At 41.9% G+C, this 21,507-nt stretch overlaps 1 protein-coding gene across 1 annotated transcript in view; it reads left to right on the top strand.

Moving 5' to 3' along the window:
• LOC135250094 (nuclear protein AMMECR1-like) overlaps positions 1-21,330 on the top strand; it is a 34,869-nt gene extending 13,539 nt beyond the window's left edge. Inside the window, exons 3-6 of the mRNA XM_064326025.1 lie at positions 6,630-6,744; positions 11,360-11,450; positions 12,296-12,392; positions 15,737-21,330. Of these exons, the coding sequence (XP_064182095.1) occupies positions 6,630-6,744; positions 11,360-11,450; positions 12,296-12,392; positions 15,737-15,851 (418 nt within the window). The 3' untranslated portion in view covers positions 15,852-21,330. The remainder of the gene's footprint in view (positions 1-6,629; positions 6,745-11,359; positions 11,451-12,295; positions 12,393-15,736) is intronic.
• Positions 21,331-21,507: the final 177 nt, after the last annotated feature.

Genomic DNA, 21,507 nt, shown 5'->3' with positions numbered 1-21,507 from the left:
CAATTAAGCAATTAATTTTGGACTTCGTCAGTAAAGGACTGAACTTTGATTCTTCTCAGATAAATGTGTAAGCATTCATCTTATCTAATTGCCTTTGAGTTTTAACTTTCTTTTTCAAGGCATTTAAAGTTTTCCAAGGTTATATCTTGTAGGTTATCTCTGCTCACGACATGCTAATGTGCAGTCTGACATTTCGCTGCAATGGTTGGCTTTTAATCTTTGTTATAATATTAAGGATAGAAATTCAAAGAAAGCAGTATTAGACCGGACCATTTTTAAAAAACTTAACTTTTCTACATTGAACAAATATGTCAGAATTGAGTTCTTCCTTTGGCTGTTCATTTATTTACTGGCATTATCATGATATTGATTTTTACTACATTACATGCATGTTTATGTACATGCATGTTTAAATTTACTACAGTACATTTTGATTCCTTGCTAAGTCATTCAATAATTTATGCACATTTTATTCTTCATTAAGTCACTCTTAATTCATCAGGAGATGAATTAAGATAATGGGACATAATGGAGATGAAGCAGTATGATCAGATGTTTGCCATCTAATAACTCTGAGGGATATCGAGTCTTTCTTGTCCGTAAGGCTTCTGTGGTTCAGCTGGAGTTCTATAAAGATATTTTCCATAGCCATTAACAGTCAGAAGGCAGAATCACACATGACGTACAGGTGATTTACTTGAGTGCATCTTCATGAGTAGCCCTGGCCAGTAGCATACTGACAGGGAGGGCATGTACTCCACACTGCCTTCCCCACTGTGTGTAAGCTTGACAAGCAACAGTGCATGTGAACACTGTGTGTAATTGAAATTCTGAGATCCCTGCTGAAAAATGACAGGCACCGTGTGTGTGATCATGCGTTTTATTGTGTCTTTTCAGACACTTTGATTTAACAAAGACATAGAGGCTGGATAGGCATACTTATTTCTTCAAGTAAGTTGCAAGGAGGAACTTCTGTTTCGGGCAAGTCAGTTAGGCAAATTTGCACCACACAGGGAATTTTAAGGCGTGTCATCTCTTGACTGCATCTCAGGTTATTCTGTCTTGAAACTGACTAAGTAGAGCTTGTGGAAAGTACCTTAATCAGAAAAGGCTTGTTCATGGCCAACAGGCTTACAGTGAGCTTTCATTATTTTGTGAACAGTACTGATTACAGGACCAAGCCTGGATCTACATCATTTTCTTCTGAGTACTGGTTGTTCAATGGCCTGGATCTTACGTACAAAATGGCAGCACTGCTCAAGTTCAGTGTAAGAAGGCTTCTTGTTATTAATGTTAAATTCAATTCGAATGTGATATGGGACCGTAACCATTTAGTTAAAGTCTTTTAAATTACATGGGTAAAACACACGTTTAATCTAAGTTGTACGTATTTATATTGATGCAAGGAGGTCTGTATGGCTCCTTGGTAAGTGTAGAGCAAGCCATAAATTGAATCCAGCCTGGATCTATGCGGTGTTAGGCTACTTGTCAGATCAACCTGTCCATACATTAGTGCTTACTAGATCAGGATGAATACATCAGGTTCTGTTTCAATTTGATGTTTGCACACTTTAAGATATCACTCCAGTAGAGCTGACTGCTGCCAAATTGACTAAGTGTTTATTTTCTCCAACTGCCAACATTTATTTGAAACATTGCGTTCCAGAATGCTGATCCATTCCGTACACGAATGGCTTGTTTTCCATTTGATATCTCTGAGTTTGCTGTAACATTCTAGATTGTTTGCGTGCTGTTGTTATTTTGCTAAACACCTAGCATGTTTTTTCATAATGGCCCGGTAATTGAGGGGGGCTGGTACGCACCTGTTACTGTGAATGATAAATTGTGAACGTGCCGCTGACTCCGATGGCTCGGTTGTAAGATTACGAGCCTGCTGCTGCCGGTGCTGGAGAGATGACTGAGAGTCCAGGCCGTGGGCCAGATGGCCGAGGAGATGAGTACGGAGCTTGTGACTGGAATTCTGGGAGAGCGGCGGACGTCTGCGCCGCGACACATGGCAAATGGGAGGGGAGGGAATAGAACCGCGGCGACCGCGACGCCGCCGCTTCATCTGCGGTTCCGTCGACCGTCGCGGCCGCCTCTCCCACCGGCAGATGCAGGGGCCCGTTTTTACGCCCGATTACATTTCTGAAATGGATTACCTACGTCTGCCTCCGCCAGAGGACGTTCCTTTAGACTGGAAAAGAAAACACGACCCTCGGTCCTCTCCCCCGCTAACTGGCTCCGCCCCTCCCTGCGTGACGCTGTCCCCAGTGCTCGTGTCCTCCGTGGCGGTAGAGGCCAGCTGGCTGCAAGGGCGTCAGAAACGGGGGTCCCGTATGGGGAGGCGGGGGCGCGGTGGGTCACCCTGACGGAAACGTCCGGGCCGCACCGTGCTCCACTGAGCTCTGAAAGTGCAGCTCCTCCTCACACAGCGGCAGGTGATTTCCCAGTGCAGCACGGATGCCACCAACATTCCGCACGTCATGCAAGACTGGCCCGGCGGCCCGGGGCCGTACGCCAGATGAATCAGGAAACGGGCCGCGCTGGAATGTTTCAAACCGAAAGCACATCTCAAAAAATAAAAAAGAGCAAAGAGCCTTGTGCTGTATGTTTACGAAACTATGTTTTAAAGGAGTACCATGGTGGTTGAACGTGACACTCCCCAGTTGTCTTCAGGCAACAACAAAACAAATGTGCATCATTTTTTTTTTCTTCAGTCATTTCAATGTACTTTAAAACGTATTTTTCTAAGCCTAAATTTCCCACTATAAAAATTCACCCGAACCGTCTGGGCGTGGTAATGAGAACTGTCAGTTAGCTATGATTGACAGACCGTTCCCCGTTACCATAGCTACCCCCATGATACGCGCTCTCTTTGGGAGACTGAATTTTCACAAGCTAGCTAGCTTAGTAGTATATCAAGTATCGATAGATAGCTAAGGTAAGGACGTTGACTTGTATCCAGTTACAATTTTTGCTATCTAGCTAGCCAAGTTAAGATAAAAGCACAACTATAACGTCCTCATAAAAGCGAACTAGCAAGCTAACGTTATCGATAACATTGCCTTATGAAAGCAAACCTCCTAGCTAGCTAACGTTAGCTAGCTAGCTAAATGAATATAACCAGAAATAATCTAAAGGAACTCTAATTTAAGTGAACCTAACGATAGTCAAATATTTGCATTGTCTGAACAGCAGGACAGTGTATCCTGTCAGATTTCTTTACGGGGCGTGGAAATAGGAGTGGTTACTGTATTCGTGACGTAGAAAAATGACAACTTTCTCAACCGGTTGAAAATGGGACGATGAATTTAAAACGCATATTTCTCCAAAAATACAGAACGGACATATTTAATACTTTGCTCATTGTGTTTCTTCAATGCCTCTTGTGCAAATAGCACATAAAATAGAGAAAGTGTGAAAATCACCATGGTACTCCTTTAAAGCTGGAGTATACAAGCTTTTGAAGAGTGCTGGGGTATGAACTGCAAGCGGCAAACAAAACGTTGCCATCAGAAATTTTTAGATCTGATGTCAGTTCTTGTCCATAGATGTTATTTGAGAAGGCATGAAGATGCCCCCTCCTCCTCCTCCCTAGACAAAAAGATGTCAATCTGTTATGCAGAGGAGCTAAATGTGTCCCATTCCTTAACAGAAAGATCCATAATCACTCACAGTGTACTACTGTGGAGAGTAAACCAAATCAGAAGGAGTTGTAAGGTGTTCAGAACTGAACGCATGCCAGTGGCGAACCCCACCCAAAAGAACAGCAATCAAATGTGCCATCGCCTAAATTAAACTGGTTGAGAAGAAAATGTGAAATATGCTATGTGGGTAGTGTATGCTCCAAAATGAAAAATGGGAGAGAAAAAAATAATGATGAATAATAAAATAAAACGGAAAGTGTACAATTCCAGTTGCTGGTGTAATTACAGGTTGTCTGGAAGTGAAGTCTAGTTCTTGTGTGGTATTTTCCACATCATTCTTTCGGAAGTGATTTGATGAGTTGATGCACACAACAATATAATTATTATTATTAATTTTTTTTTGAGGTGGGGCGGGGGGGCGTGGAGGTGGGGGGCAGCACGCAGTGTGCTCTGCATTGCAAATGAATACTGCCAGGGTGTAAACAGCCACACTATTTCACAGGCCAGCTTAAATTGATTGTCTGGAGTGATATGTGGGCCGGGTCAAAATTTGTGTGGGGCTGGATCTGGTCTGCAGGCCCTGGGTTTGACTCGTGGTGTAGAGAAAGCCACTGCAAATTTGGTTTTATGTGTTTTTCAATGAGTGCCGAAGAGAGTAGGAAGGTTATTTAATACCAATGCGATTCTCACTAAGTATCCAACAATGTAATAATAAAAAAGATGCACACAAAATGAATCAATTAGCTTTATTTCATTCAGCAATATGCGTTTCACTCGAAAAAAATGCAGACTGAGAACTGAAACTCCTTTAAAACAATGTTTATGAGCTATCAAGATGATGTTTCTGGGATTTGTACATTGAACATTGATTTATGTAAAAGAAGAGAAAATTACAACACATAAAGTTTACACTAACAGCGTTTTCTCAAGTTGGTGAACTTTATAGGTGTTTGTAGTGTAAACAGCACAGGAGAGAATATGCAGATGAGTGGGTCATGTCAGTGCAACATGGATTCCTAAATCATGGGGAATGGCTATAACGGGACGATATTGGGAAAATCTGTTTCCCTCTTATAGAGCCTGCTGCTGCCATACACTCAACTTCAGCTATAGAGCAGCTTCTCCATTCATGCTCACTTGTAAATACCCCAGCTCTTTCCATTAGGCATCACTTGAACCGCGCTGGGCCAAAAATGGACACTGCGGCGCATTCTCGAATTCGCTGTACGTGTCAGGTGAGATCACGCTACATCTGGAAGGCGGAGGGACTTCGCGTGAACGTGCAGAAGTGTAAAAATAGCCGGCAGCCTCTGCAGGCTGTCGCCAGGGACCCGGAGACAGGCTCGCGAGCGGGAGTTGAGCAGCAGCTGTGAGAGAAAGCCGCCTTTTATTTCATTCGAGAGGCTGCTCGAAAATTGTACTCGAGGATCTGTGTGGGCAGTGCTGTGGGCACTGGGTGCACGGAAGTAGCTAGCATTAGTCGTTCCTATTGCTTATAGTGGTAAAATATTTCGGTGTGCTCCTTACTGCTGTCTCTGTTTGTTTGGAAAACAGAATGGCTTAAATGTCTGGGAAAACAAAAAAATTAAGTTAGGGTCTTCTCTAGCATTGCTTTTGAAACTATAGGGCAGTCGATGAGGGACCTTTTTTTAACAAATAATGTGCAATTTAAGATGCAAGCAGCAAATGTTTCTCACCAGGAGAATAAGTATCCAGGAGGATTTGTAGCTTTAGGAACATGACAAATCTTACCTAGAACCCCTGTGGTGGCCATGTTTTAATTCCTGTTCAGGCTCCTTACAAAATGAAGCCTATTTTGTGCTTCATTAGTGCGAAGACAATGTGCCTCTTGAGGTGCAGCAAAGACAAAAAAACAACTGCTTGTGCTAAATTTACTATAAAATATGTTCATTAAGCTTGGGTGTAGACACTGCCTGTGCTTACTTTGCTGTAACATATGTTCATGTGGCTCAGATATCGACACTGCTTGGATTTACTTTAGCATATGTTTATGCAGCACGGGTATAAACACTGCTTGTGCTTACTTTGCTATAGCATATGTTTATGTAGCACGGGTAAAAACACTGCCTGTGCTTACTTTACTGTTACATATGTTCATGTGGCTCAGGTATAAACACTGCTTGTGCTTACTTTGCTATAGCATATGTTTATGTAGCACGGGTATAGTACCGCCTGTGCTGTACTGTAACATATGTTTATGTAGCACGGATATAAACACTGCTTGTGATTACTTTACTGTTACATATGTTCATGTGGCTCAGGTATAGACTCTGCCGGTGCTCACTTAAATATGGCATATGTTCATGTAGCAAGGGCACCGCTGCCTTTGGCCATTCCACAGCATCAGTTGGTGATTATGTGTTTTGGCAGTCTGCTGGCAAACAGTCTGCATACTGTGCAGTTTCAGCGTCACTTGGTTAGCGCTCATTCAGTGTGGCGTAGTCCATCCGTCCAGGTGCCATCAAGTTTGATTTCATTTCTCATGTCTCACTGATAATGTCACAAAATATTAAAATGGAACACTGTTGTCATACATTTTTATCTCCCAGATTAGGATGGCAGTAACACAAAATTAGTAACCAAGAAGAGAACAGTCGATCCGATTCCCATCCGTGCTCCCCTCAAAAATGTATGCAAATGAGTGCAGAGTTCACTGCTGTGTGTCTTCATTTACATAAACAACGCATTTTATCGTTTGCCTTTTGTGAATAAAGAGCTAGTTTTCCGCAAAATGCCCTCATACGACGTAAGGCATTTGGCCTTATTTCGCCTCACGGAACGGGGAGCCGTTTTGAATTTCACCGTGATCTAATTCCGATCGGCCGACAGTCGTCTGAAGCAGTGTGGTGCCGCGGGTGTTCGGTCTGCACGCAGGGCTGACGTGGGTTTCCTCACGGGGGGACCTGTGTTTGTGTTGCGGGTCTAAAAAATGGCTGTTTTGTCTCCCTGTGTCTGCAGTGCTCTTAAAGACAGCCGCTTTCCCCCCATGACCAGAGATGAGCTGCCCAGGCTGTTCTGCTCTGTGTCTCTGCTCACCAACTTCGAGGATGTTGGTGATTACCTAGACTGGGAGGTAAGAGGCCATCGGAGGGGTGTGGCGTAGCTAACGAAAAAAAGGCCGTTTCAGCCCAGCGAAAGAAGACAAGTGGCCACACCATTTTTTTTATCAGGGCAGTTCTACTTTGAATGAGAGGACACACGCCCAACTATCGAGGAGGTGCAAGTCAACAAAGAGAGAACATTTGGAAAGGAGATTGCACACGCTCTGTACTGCCTGGTTATTTAGCAGAGCGTAGCTAAAGTTTCTGCACTACAAGCCTTCTTCAGGGTTTTGTGGAAACCTGGAAGGCAGTGGTCTGCTAACTAAGAAGCGAAGAGGGTGTGCAGTCTTCTTTCTCAATGTCAGGGGAGCCATGTAACTTTTTCTGATGAACTGTAAAATTAATATGGGAATCGGCATCAGTTTGCCAGCAGCTAGTTCTGTGGAATTTTCTTAGTTCTTAGGAATTTCTGGTTTGTGTGTTATGTCACATTATCCTAAAATGCACTAGACTGCCTCGATTTTTTACTTTATTCAGTGGGTTGTAATGAAAAACTAATGAAATATGGGAAATGTAGCATGAGTAATCTGTGAAGTTTCACCGTGCATAATACTTTAAAGAGGGAAGGCATGAAGGCATTTTGAACAAGTGATTATTAAGCATGATTACTTTTTAAAGATGAGGCGAAGATTAAGCCTGTTACTGTCATTATCACGAGGGTGAAAAGGCAGATCATGAAGTCTTGTAGCAATTGATATCAATACTAATCAATACTGAGTAAGAGTGCACTCTAGGTCTGTGTCAGTCGTCTTTCCATTTAGGTAACATTGCTTTATGAGCAAATTTAAACGTTTTGAGGGAAATGAAATTGGGGAGGTGAGAGCTCACATTTTCCAAGCAATAATTATTGATGTGGAAGTGAGAAAATATTGGAAAATTTATCAAATTATATGTTTAAATGTGGCTGTTTAAAATTAGGCCAGTTATTACATTCCATTTGAAATTCAGATATCTGTGTTCAGCATATTAATGACCATCAGCCAGGAAATGGATTTTGGCATAATTTATTTTATAAATAATAAAATGTACAAGGCATTTTGTTATTTTTATTTTGTGGAGCTCTCTTTACTCTCCTGGCATACCATGAAATTAAACAGGCTGTAGCTGAATGTATGAGGTCAATGGATATATATATATTACTTTCTGGGTTGGAATTTATTTAATCTTAAACTACATAAATTTTTCAGTGTGCTTCTCATTAGCAGTTGATAAAGTGCCCAGTCACTCCGATTCACCCACAACCAATAGTGCGTTTAGATGCACATTGTCTTAATAGGTACTTACAAAGCAGCTTTCCGGTTGTTTGCATGAAAATAATGTAGACAAATGTTAAGTGTGTAAAGATGAATGCTGAGATATTACAGGAAGCCAGACAAATCTCAAGCCATTGAGCAGTATGGCAAGTATGGGGTAGATCAGCACTGGGCACAACAGGAAGTCGGAAGGAGACGTCGCTGCAAACGTGATACTGATCAGCGCTGGATCCTTTTTTTTTTTTCTTGGAACCAATCTCATAAACTTTAAATTACCTTCTCGAAAGCATCTGGAGTCTAACCTGTTTTCCTGAGAAACGCACGGAACACTGGTACATGTGGTTTATTGTAAGTTAACTGATTGATTGGCTGTTAGCACGTTTAACAAACCATATTTTAGTTATTTGAATCTGCTGCTGCTGCATTATTCTGTGCTACAGGGAAATGACAAAACCATCCAGCTGATGCGTAAAGTAGAGCTCTGTGTCCATTGGAGGGAAAACCAGCATTGTGTTTATATTATTACTGGTTATAGTGCAAATGCTAGATTTGTTTGTGAGAATATATGGAATGTAAATTCCACCAGATTGCACTTATAGCAAGGAAATGTATTATTGCATTTGATTTATGGATTGCAGCACAGTACTATATTTCCATCTCTAGGTGCACTTCAGCGTTTCGCATTAGTTTGGCTGTAAGTTGTGAAATTGCAGTACTGAGTTTAGCTCCTAAAATCACACAGCTTCTATTCCTGGAGCTATTCTGGCTTTAAAGAGGTAGCGCTCTGGCTGGGAATTGGACAGAAGTATTTTTGTTATCAGGCTATGTTAGATGTACATTTTGGTACTTGGTTAGATTTCACTTTACTTCTCATGTAACAGTATCAGGGCCTGGGTTTCATTAGAAGGAAATACTGATGTTTTCAATCTTTATCGAGGTGCAGGAAATTTGGGGATTCAGATGTAATACATTTGAATTTGAATTGATAAGTTGCTGTGCTATGAATGATGCATTGTATGCATTTTATTTTCCAAGAAAAGCATACTTGTGAACATTGCCCCATTTTATGGAATCTGTATTGAATATAGATTCCATAAGATGAGTATATGAAGGCTGCTATTAAAAAAGGCTAGCAATTGAATTTTTGCATCTTCATAATTCCATTTCAAGTATAAAAAGATTAGCATAAATCCCTGCTTCTTATCTGGGAATGGTCTTCTCTGGATCTGCTGTCTGTGTGTGATGTGAAGTGCAGGCTTATTAATTACAGCTGTACAAAGTTTTTCAACAGAATCTGATTAAACAAGGCTGACAAATGGCTGTACGTGTTTCCCCTTATCTTAAAACGGTTAACAGAATCTGAAAGGTCATAGTTCAGTAATCTCACAGGCAAATTCATTATTAACCATGCTTAACATTCATAATTTATTAGTGTAGTTGTTGCTGTAAAAAAAGCAGATGGAAAATAGAGAATGAATTAAACCTGTGGATTGAAGTGTTTCCTTTTTTAAAGATTTTTTAAGAAATTGTGAAAAATGTATTACAGTATGAATTCTTGGGGATTTGAGAGAATTTTTGGAATGTGTCCCCTGCAGATGATAAGGGTTTGCTGTTTTAGTTCTACATTGTAGGCTTAGTACTATCTTGTATTGCACATTGTATCGGAGTGAGGATGAAATGCATTCATTTCCAGAACTCCTTGCCGCCATAATTTCCACCAGCAGAATATTATTTTCATAGTAAATAATGTTGACTATGGATGACGTAGATTCTAAAGCAAACGACATATTACTTAATTACGCATGTCTTCCAAATTCATACGTTAGCCACATTTTCACATCTTTACAAGTACCGTAAGAATTCTGGCTGCTGCTGACTTTCTGCTCCTGTATAGCCTACCTCTTACCAGCCTAATGTTAGTTTCTCCTGCATCGCTCTTTCCTACCGACGTCTAATTTGCTGCTCCATATAGCCAGTCCCCTAGTGAATTAGCTTTAATGCTTTTAGGCTAACGAGTATATTCCTCTGTACAATGTGTGGGAGAGGAATCACACTGTTTTATGTTCTCGCTGTAAAATACGTTTTTTCCCCATTCGCGTTAAAAAAAAAAAAACGTTATTGTATAAACAGAGTATACTAGTATTTATGTCCCGGACAGTACTGTTTGTGTTCAACACAGTCCTGACATTAGGTTGACATTGTACGTGGTGCTGTGCTGGCCGGGCATGGTCGATTTGCCGGGGACGATAGGCTTGTGTGAGCAGCAGGAATTTCAGGCTCCGTGCTGCAGAAATGCTGAGTCACCGCTGAAGAATGGCACGAGGAGCCCGTGTGCGTTACGGCTGCTGTTTTTCTGGCAGCGACGGGAAGCGTGGCCTGGTTGGAAAATCCTCATAGGTCGGCTTCTGCGCACGCGGTTTATCTGCAGGCAGCCGTTGCTTTCTGAGGCAAATGAGCCCATTTGTGATGTCGACGATGGCTGCTTTTTCCCCTCAGTAATATTGTATGAGGCAGCAAGTGCTGATTTTGTCGTGGACAAAGGTGATGAACTTTTCAGACAAGCCCACAAAAGACCCAGGGTTCTTGTAAATTAAGAGGTTGACGTAGACGTGTCCAGCTCTGTGCACTGTGTGCTACCTCCCCTAATTTGTGTCTCTAGAAATGTTTATATTTAATTCCAGGTTCCCATTTCCCTGTCATTATATTTACGATGTTATTCCCAGTGGTCTGTCTGTATGGAGTGTACTATTTCACAGTGATGGATTCATTGTTTAACGCAATTTGCAGTTTGCTTTTGCGTAGAGAGAAAGGCTTGTGCTTGCTCTGTTGTTTAACATACCAACATAAAACCTGGAGAAGGCTTTGGATATGTTAGATAGCGTATGCAGACAGAGATACAGTGGCCATCATGTTACACTTAATTTTATTTGTAAATACTGTAAATTGCTTGGTGGCATTCGTAGGTTTTTGCGTAACTTTCTTTTTGTGTTTTAAATTGGAGTGTCCAGAGAACAAATGATCTATCTGCTGTTACAATAAATGGTCTCGGAGAAGTTGAGGCATTCATTTAAAAAAAAATCCAAAATGGTGGAAAGTCCCCTTTTTCAGTATGAGAAAAAATATCATAAATACTTTTAGTATTTGTAATATTGTCTTAACTCCGTCTTAAAATGCTTGTAAAATCCTTGGGCTTTGCTCAACCGCAAGAAAGTGCTGAATAAACAAAGTAAAATATTAGTCGATAGTCACTTCAGAGAACGGTGCTTACAGGTGCAGTTTCTCAGCAGTGTATGGTGGTTTCGGTTTGGCTAAATGTTATGTCTGCCTCTTTCAGGTGGGTGTGCATGGCATTAGGATAGAATTTTTCAATGAAAAAGGCTCTAAGCGCACAGCCACCTACCTTCCAGAAGTTGCCAAGGAGCAAGGTGAGTATTTATTTCTGACTCCAATCAAAAATTCACTTTCATATCCAGCAGCCGTAGCACCCTGTCACCTTCTCATGTAAAACTGATGAGGATAGGAAGGCTTGTGCTGATTTAGTGCTCAAATGAGAGACTCTTGGGAAAACATCGCCCCACTTATAGGTGTCATTCTTCAGATAAGGTGGTAAAACTGGTCCTGACTCACTGTGCTCGTTAAAGATCCCCTGGCACTTTTCATAAGGTAAGGTTGTTAACCCCAGTACCTGGTGAAATCCCTATAAAAGCCGGCTCTATACATAAAGCCACATAACCAACCACCCTGCATCTGACTGGCTACACAATCTGTTTATGTTAATATTTTACATTACTTTTTTTTTAATGTATTCTCTTATATGCATTTTCAGTATGGCCTTGTTGTCTTGGTTTGTTTTCATCCGAGTGTAACTGGTAATGAGAGGTGCTGAAATACGATTGTAGAAAGAAATGCTGCAAATAGAAGATGATTCTCAAGCAGAAGAATGCTGTCAATCAGCCAAAAAGGAGAAGGCATTGAAAACATTTTTGGTATTGTGAATGCCACCCAGCAGGGAAGCAGAGCTATTGTTCTCAGGCCCCCGTTTCCGCGGCGGGCGCAGGAGCCAGGCGCATGCAGGCAGACGTAGCCGGCGCTGGTGAATAGCAGCGGGAGAGATTGCGGGGGAGACGCGGGCGGGGCGGGTGAAGGTGGGCTCAGAGCGTGGACCTTCAGAAACGTAGAGTCGGCTGTCATCAGCCGCGCTGCAGGAGGTGCTGCAGCCCTGGAGGGATCAGTGAGGCTGTGCTGAACGGGGCTGATCTTTCTTCTGCAGGATGGGACCATATTCAGACCATAGATTCCTTACTACGAAAGGGAGGCTACAAAGCTCCCATCTCAAATGACTTCAGGAAGACCATTAAGTTGACCAGGTAAGTGAGAAGACCTTTTGCACAGACACGTATTCACGGAGGCTGCTTGGGCTGCTCTCCGTAAAAGCATCAGGATACTACGATGTGAGGAATGGATGCTTTTTAAAAAAAATATACAAAAGAAAAAAATACTCGTATGACAGTGCGTCCTAGGTTCTTTAATCGCATTGGCACTCTTCTCCTGATAAAAGTAGATTCTGAAAATTTTCAGATTTCCATCTTTTGCATTCAAACTGGACGCATTTACTTTTTCATTCAGCTTCTGACTGTCCTTTTGTGCTCTTTCTTAAGGGTGGTGAGGAAAATTTCACAAAGCTGTTGGGTGGCAGCTCAAAATGAAATGAAAAACATAAATGCATTACAAATCTATGTGCAGTCTTTTGACTTCTCATCCATTAAAATATTATAGACATTTTTTGACTGTTGGCAAATTTTTTAAGAATATCTTCATAATTGTTGTGCCATTTCTTTGCACAATGCGCAAAAAAAAAAAAAAAAAAAGTGGTGAAAAAAAATAAATAAAAATAACGGCCTTGGCACCTTCCATAAAAAACCCATCTGGTAGCACAGTTACCTGTGGGGTTTGCTGTATTTGTTTTAATGGCCACATGCCGTTGGCTACTGGATTCGTGTTGTTTCAGTTGGATATAAGTCTGGAACTGCATACTCCAGAAAAGAAACCGCACCATACCCCTTGCATTGCATTATTCACTCCCCAGCCCCCTTATTTTTTATTTCACTTTATACTTATATAAACTGTGCATGTATGCTGCTTCAAAAAATATGTCCCTCGAGGGGGATAAGACACCAGCCACTCTTTTTTTAGTCAACCTCATTTTTGGCATTTAGCTGACACTTTTATCCTGAGCAACTTTGTAAGCTACTTTAATATAAATAAATAAAGTAAACGTAAACCTAAAATGTAGAGTTTCAAGAACAGTTCCCTAACCATTATGCTACACTGCCGCCCACTCGCTCTGGGAGCTGGGCGAGAGTCAGCCGCTGTGGCTGATTAGTGCTGTAGTATTCAGTCACGCTGATGCCAGTCTCTCTCAGTGCTGCTGAGTGTGCAGGCAGGCAGGTAGGTGAACAGTTTAGCCCCCCCCCCAATCAGTCTGGTCAGGCCGGTTCTGCTCGGGGCTGACAGAGAGCTAATTAATAATGCGCTGTCTGCTCCCCCTCAGCAAAGTCTGGTGCCTGTCACCTTAAAGTCCAAGAAAATCAGTGAGTGGGTAGACAGACTCCAGTTCCCACGTGGCCTTATCCTGCCACTAGTATATTTTTTCTAAAAATGTGTTCTACAAAATTAGATGCCTTGTACTTGTCAACAATGCTCCTGTTTTTTGCCTGAGAGCAGAACATTTCCTGGATTTGTGTGCCACATTTTTCCCTATCACATAAGAACAAGACTAAAATTAAAACAAGCAACAAAAGCCAGAGTTTTAGCTTTGTGTGTGTGTGTTCTGAAGATAAACATGTCATTTATATAATACATGGTGCCACCACCATCCTGGCTTTTGAGAAAATGTTCTGGCCAAATTTCAAGACTAAACTTAGGAATGCTAAATAATAACTATTTAAAATTATTCTCACTGGCAAGATCCTTTCTTAGTGCCATAAATGTTAATGTTCCATTAGTTCATCTTTAAAATACCCTGACATTTTGCAGCTAAAAGTTTTGGCAGAGATTTCAATCCTACCAACACAACACAGTTTTGTTTCTGTCACAGTTTCTTTAATAAACACTTGAGTTTGCCCTCTTAACAATTATTGTATGAATATGAGACATTGCAGATAGGAGATACTGGAGCTGCATTATCTGATTTTGTGCATTGTGTCACTGTCCTTGCTTAGTATGGTTTTGTCTATTGTAAGAACGACATTACAAAATTGGCATCATTGCCTCATAAATTGCTTGTGTGCTATGCAATACTTCTCCCTGATAAACAAAACCTCAAGTTTCAAGTTATGATTTTATTCAATGTCGCAAGCTGGCTAGTGCCCCAGGTCAGTGGCTGATATAGCTGGATATTTAACTTGGCCAAAATAATTATTTTAGTTGCATTTTACCAAAAACAGCTCTGCATACAAGTATTGAATTTTAGCTCTTGAACTATGCTTCAGTTGTTTATCAAGTGCTAGCTATTTGGGGGTCATATAACTTTTATATTGTTATATTGGCTAAACCATACCACGACTTAAAACTATCACTCTTCAACAGTGTTGTGTTGGCAGGATTTACATCTCTGCCAAAACTATTATTTGGCGAAATATCTGGCTGTTTCAAAGACAAATTAAATGTAAAGTTAAATATTTATCATGCGTTTTCTCAGAGGGTAAACATCCTGCTTTGCTTAATCTACCCGGAACGGTCACGTCATTTGTGAACGGACACAAACTTTTTCCATATAGGTCCAGTTGACTTATATGGGTGAACGGGTAAATCTACTACCTAACCTAATGTACACCAGTATCCCGATTACTGGGAGTAATCAGTTTATGCCAGTATTTAGATTCTTGTGTACACACTCTAATAGCCACAGGCTGCCGGTGAAAGTCAGTGCCGGTGTTGAGGCCATCAGTTTGATTTTATTTAGTCTAAACGGGAAGCTTGAGAGGGCTGTTGAAATATCCTACCTGCGGAAGAGATTGACGGGTTAAGAGATGGTCTTGCTTTTCCAAATGCAAATTTCATCTGTACCAGACAGCCAAATGAGCATTAATAAATAACCCTGCGGCTGCTGTTCCGGGCTGCAGACGGCAGGCACGCCGCTAATGGTGCTGATCCTGCTGTGCCTCTTTCGCTCTAATCCAGCCTGTGCACAGCTGACCCAGGCTTCTGAGAACTGATCTGCCCCATGAATTGCAGTGCTGGGGTGCGCACACACACGTACACGCAAACACACACACACACACACACACACACACACTTGCATACCTACGGAACCTACACACATGCACACACACACACACACTTGCATACCTATGGAACCTACACACATGCACACACACACACACACACACACGTACACAGACAAGCACACACTGGTGTGTAAATATGCATGAACACAGTGCGCTTGTGTTGCTGACAGGGCCTTTCTGTTCTTTGTTCTTTATCACAAAAATGACGGCCACTTTCTCTGTGCTGATGTACACTGGGTACTACATTTCACAGTAAAAAATCTGACTGTTTTGGTGTTTGAAACCTTTTACGGTTTGATAGACGGTGTAGGTTTTCTGAGCATCTGGGCAGCCCCACAGGGATGTGGATCTGTGCAGCGAGTGTCTGTTTGATCCAAGTCCTCGGCGCTGACCTTGTTTTCCCCCTCTGTCTCTCTGGACAGGTATCGCAGTGAAAAAGTGACGATGAGCTACGCGGATTACATCGCCCATCGCCAGCATCATCACTACCAGAACGGCATCGGGCACCCTCTCCCACCCTACAACCATTATTCCTGACACCGAGCCGCATGACCAGTCACTGGACCTCTCTGCCGACCTCTTCCCAGGAGAGCCTGCCCCTTCCTGGTCTAGCTACATCTACTACTGTACCATTTTATGATGATTGCTTCCGTTGCCATGCCAGCGTTCTCTTGGTTGGCATGGCAGCGGGCAGCAATGCCATCGTTGATGTTTTCCTTTTTTCTCGTGTTGTTACTGAGATTTTGCAGCACATATGGTCCACATAATGGTTTCCCCATTTATTTTAATAAACACGTACTAGATATTTTTCATTTGTTTATTTTATTATTATTTCAAAAATCCCAATCAGGTTAATCAAGTCTGTGGATGGAAGGGAAGTTAGATATAAGACCGGGTAAGTCTTATGTAGAGGTCTTACCTTTGTGCATTGCAGTTTAACTGTGTGCGAAAGCTAGCTCGTTTCTGTCCGTTTCTTGTGTTTATTCTTTCAAAGCTTGACCACGTTCTGTATGTAGGTCTGTAGGCGGGGCACGAGGTAGTTCTGTTCATTTCCTCTGTAGAAGGGCTGCTGGGAATGTAGTATTTTGTAGTGTTGTGAGCTCCTGATGGCAGTTCCTGTGTAGCTGTAGCTTGTTAGGATCGTGGTGGTGTATGGTTTCGACTCCCAGCAGTCAGGTCTATTTGGAAGATAATCCATAATAATGGAAAATGTGAAAAACAATATTTCACGTTTTGAGAAAATTATCTGCAAGTCTGGGAGAGGAAAAAAAAAAAAACAATTATGCAATTTATTCCCCCCCATGTCATACAGAACTAATTTCAATAATAGTAGTCTTGAAATCTTAGATAGTGGTCAAGCTTGTCGTTGGGTCGGTGTGAAATGCCGTTCTATGCATCTTTGAAACATTTGGAGCTAGCGAAGCGTGAAAAGGCAGTGCACTCTCCGTCTCCGTGTGCCCGGGCGCGGAGCACAGTCTGTTACCAGCTGATGGCTTTCTCGGAAGACGCAATCACTGTGCCGCCTGATAAGGGGTCTGCTCCTTCACTCGCTCTGCACAGGGACGAGCTTAAATGTACTTAAAAGCCATATTATTGAAAACACGCTTGTTGCCGGTGGATGTTTGTCCGATTCAGAGTGTCCCTGATTTAGAAACCGGACTGTCTGTTTACTCCTTTCGTCTTGGGGTAGACGTTTCGTTTTGCGACGATGTTGGTGGGCTGTTGCCTCAGCCTCAGTTTTGGAATAAGTTTTGGTTGAGGTGTCTTGTGAAATTCTGTCATTTTCACACTAATCTGTATTCACGCTTCATCTGTTCAGATTAGTTGGTTGCAGAGCGTGTTATTCTAACACGCAGTTCTTGGTTCTTGGCTAATGCAGCCCCTCTGTGCTATGGTTTATGGTGGTGTGTGTGTGTGTGTGTATGTTGATAGACTTAGGTGCACCTGAAAATAAGAACGTACAGCCATTTGGCAGAATCCAAAATCTCTGCTTTATTTGTTGATGAACCGATTTTCAATTTGAACTATTTGGTCAATTTTTGACCTTTTTTAATCTTGTTACCAGAAAACAGTAGGTCGTGTAGCTCAAAAACCTTTGGGTGTGTCACATTTTAATCACATAAAAATGAAATAAAGTTTTTCTTCTTGAGAGTTTGTGCCACGCTTAAGCCATGTCTGTTTGCACTCAGTTCTGAGTTCAGAAGTCATTGAAATCGCTATCTTTCTACGACAGAATATCCATCCCTGTCTGTACGAATGACTTGTTTCTTTTCTGGTTTTTTAAGGGCTTTTTGTAATTCCATCCACAGAAACCTTGCATTTTTACAAAATATCAACAAAAAAAAGAAACCATTTCAATTGTGTTGCCTTAATGATTTAATGAAAAGGACCAGGAAATGAATGTCTGGGTGCTCATATCCCCCCCCCCCACCCCCACTCACACAGAGGGGACAAAGTGGTGCAGCTGGCCCTTGCCGTCTTTCATTCTCGTAAGCTATCTGCTAAAGCTCTTGTGGGGGTTCAGCTCTCTTGCAGATTAACGGCATTTCTTTGCTTGTTCCTTAGCAAGCAGCGGTAGCTAATAGCCCAACCCATGTCTGCTTGGCTTCAAGGGTTGACTCAGACTCTTGTAGATCAGTGCTGGTCTAGCCAGTATTTAATCTGGATCTGTCCAGCTGTGCTGTGTGCATTTTAAATATTGAGTTTCCCCACCTACTCAGTATAGTTTGACACAAGCCCTTGTAATTAATAGCTCTCCGTTATATTTGGCTTTCAGGAATAAAAGCGGGACTTCATATCCTTGCAGAAGCAGTGTCAGGTACCTCTACAGCAGTAGGTTAAGAACTTCTGGTGAAATTACCTGTTTGAATGAGGCATGCTCAAACTCAACCTTTTCTCCTTTCTCCTTTCTGTGAAGGTATACCCCGAGCACGCAGGCAACATTTCCTGGTCCATTCTTAAAATAGAGCACAAACCGAGTATTTTCTGCTGCAAAACCAAGTCTTATCAGATTGTTCAACACATATACCACAGTACGTACCTGGTATGCACATATGCAAGAGATGAATGGCATATGTGTCCACATCCACATGTGTACAAGTCCTATTGTTTCCTTGGCATGTTTGTTCTACTAATAGAGATTATAGAAATTTGACATTCTTTAAAAAAAAAAAAAAAAAAATGGTGCTAATGCAGCGGACCTCATGTCGCGGAGGTCATGTGACTGGTCATGCGGACTCATTAATCATATCTTATCCTTGATATATGCAGATCTGTTTTACAGGTGTTTCTTAACCAGTGTGTCATCGAAATCGGGTCCTGCAGGTTTGAAAGGACGAGGACGGCGAACCCCCCTCCTCCCCCTCCCCCGCGCCCGTGGCTTGGCGGATAACAGCACAGCTTTCAGGCAGTCTGCAGCAAGGCAGACATTCGTGTTGAAAGCACATTCATTCTGGACTAGGAGCATCAGAGAGAGCAGGAGAGTAGCAGTCTTTACCCCCCCCCCCCCCAAATCCTGGGATCAATTTCTCCTGTTTAAGAAAGAAATGGATGGGTTCTCACTTTTACTGGCCAATCCCAGCACTTCATTTTCTGAAAAATCACTTTCACTGTCCAGGGGTTTTTGGCGGGCAGTCGGGCGTTCGTAGCTTAAATGAGCTCAGCCGCGCACCTCCTGCGTTTCGTGCTGTAGGTGATGTAGGTGTGGGCTGCAGACGCTGAGGCCGAAGACAGAGCTCTAGATCTGACTCCAGGGCCCTGACAGACAGCCCACGGCTCCCCCCAGGGCTTCAGTGTTGAGCGTTGCAATTACCGTGCGTGGGTTGGGTTGCCATCACCCAGTATTTTAGGTCATGTTAAAAAATATGAATACTGATGTTGGGTTAGCGCTTTGGGTTAAGCTCTTCTGAGCACTGAATTTGGCTTTGGTCTACCCCATTTTACTGTGCTTTGTACAAGTGGGACTGTTAACACTGCCCTCCACCCCTTACCTCCCCTCCCCCACAGACACACACAAATGAAGTCCTCAAATGTTTGAGCTGTAGACCTATAGTAACTTCTAAAGCAGGGAGAGGGATTTTCTTAAGCCATAAAACTATGAAGCCAAGTATGATGTCAGCAGACTCCTGTTTGTCATTTCCTTCTAGATCCCTGTCTCTTCAGAACTAAAGTTATTGGTCCTCTCAAACTTTGGGCATCGAATTCTAGTTTATCTCTAAACCTTCTCAATTCTACAGTTACTGTTTGCACAGTAAATGGTAAAGGCAGACGTTCTGTGACGTACAAAGTCTGCAGATGTTTTAAGTGGCTCACATTGCTCAGCACCCCCCCCCCCCTTTAGCCATATTGTTAAATCACTATGTCCTCAGTACGGTTTTATGAGCTACACTGGAAAGATTATTGCAGTTGTCTTGAGGACCCAAACACATATTTTAGTAGGAACTGGCAAACCAAAACAAAGTGCTAATGCCTGGGTGGATACGGCATATTAAAGAGCCAGATGCTGCTAAAATACGCTCCGCTCCACATATGCTAGCAATTGATGGAGGGGGAATGGCTGTTTGGGTTTGGTTTCCTGTGTAAAGCCAGCCCCACTTATCTCAGTTATGCCCCGTATGTGTTACAGTCCCTAGGTTGTCTTGCCTCCATCATGCACGAGAATCGTAATTTTGTGCAGATGTTTCGCACGAAACATTTGGACAGCTTTGTTTCCACGGGAGTAGCTGTCAGTCAGTAGTCGATACCGCGCGTCCGGCCAGACGAGGTGTAGCCTACTGCCCACAGGAAGTTTCAGGCCACGCCTTTTCCTTACAGATGCAATACGAATCGAATGCAGGAGGACCAGTGCGCGAGACGGATTCTTGTTTGGATTCTAGTCCGAGCACGCGGTGTCGTGAGTTTGCTCCTGACCAGTCTGTCTGGAATGAATAGCGTGATTACCTTCGTTTGAACGATCCAAAGATGCCTCAAGCCATGTCCAAATGCTGCTCTTTAAAACCCGTCCTCCTTCGTCCTTCCAAACACAACCTGCAGGACCAACCTGAAGTTTCTTTGTGTCAGTTTTTTTTTTTTTTAAATGCTTTTTTAATTTTTTTTTTTTTAATCAACTGTTTAATGAATTTTCATTATTGCAGTTTGAGAACTCTTACTCTTATGGGGTCAGACAGTACTTGAGCTGTTTTGACGTTTTGTTTTTTCTTATTGTTTCTTTTTTTAAGGAAGCCCCATAGCGTGCCTCTTTCGTTTAATGGGTTTCTTAATGTTTTGAGTTTTTTTATTTTCCTAAAAACCAGCAGTGGTCTTATACTTCGTATAAGAAAATGTGTTTATCCTTGTTTTTTTATTTTTATTATTATCCTTTAATACAATCCTCTTTTTTCTTTACTCTGGATCCAGTAGCTGCGCTGGTGTACAATCGCACTGATAGTTATACAAGACGACAATAATAATTACAGTGATAAAATAATAAAAAATGATGTAACTACAATAAACTTTAGAACTTTTATAAGAAAAAAAAATACGGTTTTGTATATCAAAGTTATATATTTTGGATCTAGTTTCTGTATTATTTTAGAGGTTTTTCTACGTTCAGTAACTCCCATAAGTGATTTTGAATGTGTCACCGGCTGATCGATCTAGCACTGGTGACATGATGGGCGGGGGGGCTGCCTGGTGTCGCCCTCAATGCATGCCCACCTTTTTATTTTTATTTTCAGTCCCATCAAGATGTCAGTAGTGACAGATTACCTGGAACAAGGCCTCTCTTCTTCAACTAGATCCTCCTTCCTTCAAAACGTAATTGCTTTTAGTGTGATGGGACTCAAACTGGACATTTTTACGACTGTATAACTCTGGATTAAAAAAAAATAAATGTGGGGGGAAAGAGATTCCTTCCATGTCCTCTTCAAAGATGGGTTATCAGTTCGTATGTGAGCAGCAATGGCAATTATATTGTACTTTTAAACACTATTGTTATTTCCTTTCAAATCATTTATCCAATAAATTCAACAAAAAACTGTTATGGCTCAAACTTTACTTTTCTCATTTTAAGCCATTAATACATTTTGATCCATACTGACACTGATACGGCATTGCAAATGAAAAGGCTTGTGCCACAAGCAATCCCGCAAAAGAGTACATGCGTAAATTGATCAGATTAATAAAATGACAAATTGATGTTTTAACCTTAAGCGTG

The sequence above is a fragment of the Anguilla rostrata genome, chromosome 3, assembly GCF_018555375.3.
Source record: "Anguilla rostrata isolate EN2019 chromosome 3, ASM1855537v3, whole genome shotgun sequence".
NCBI lineage: Eukaryota > Metazoa > Chordata > Actinopteri > Anguilliformes > Anguillidae > Anguilla > Anguilla rostrata.
Note: the sequence above shows the minus strand (reverse complement) of the source record. Positions and strands in the feature narration are given on the sequence as shown.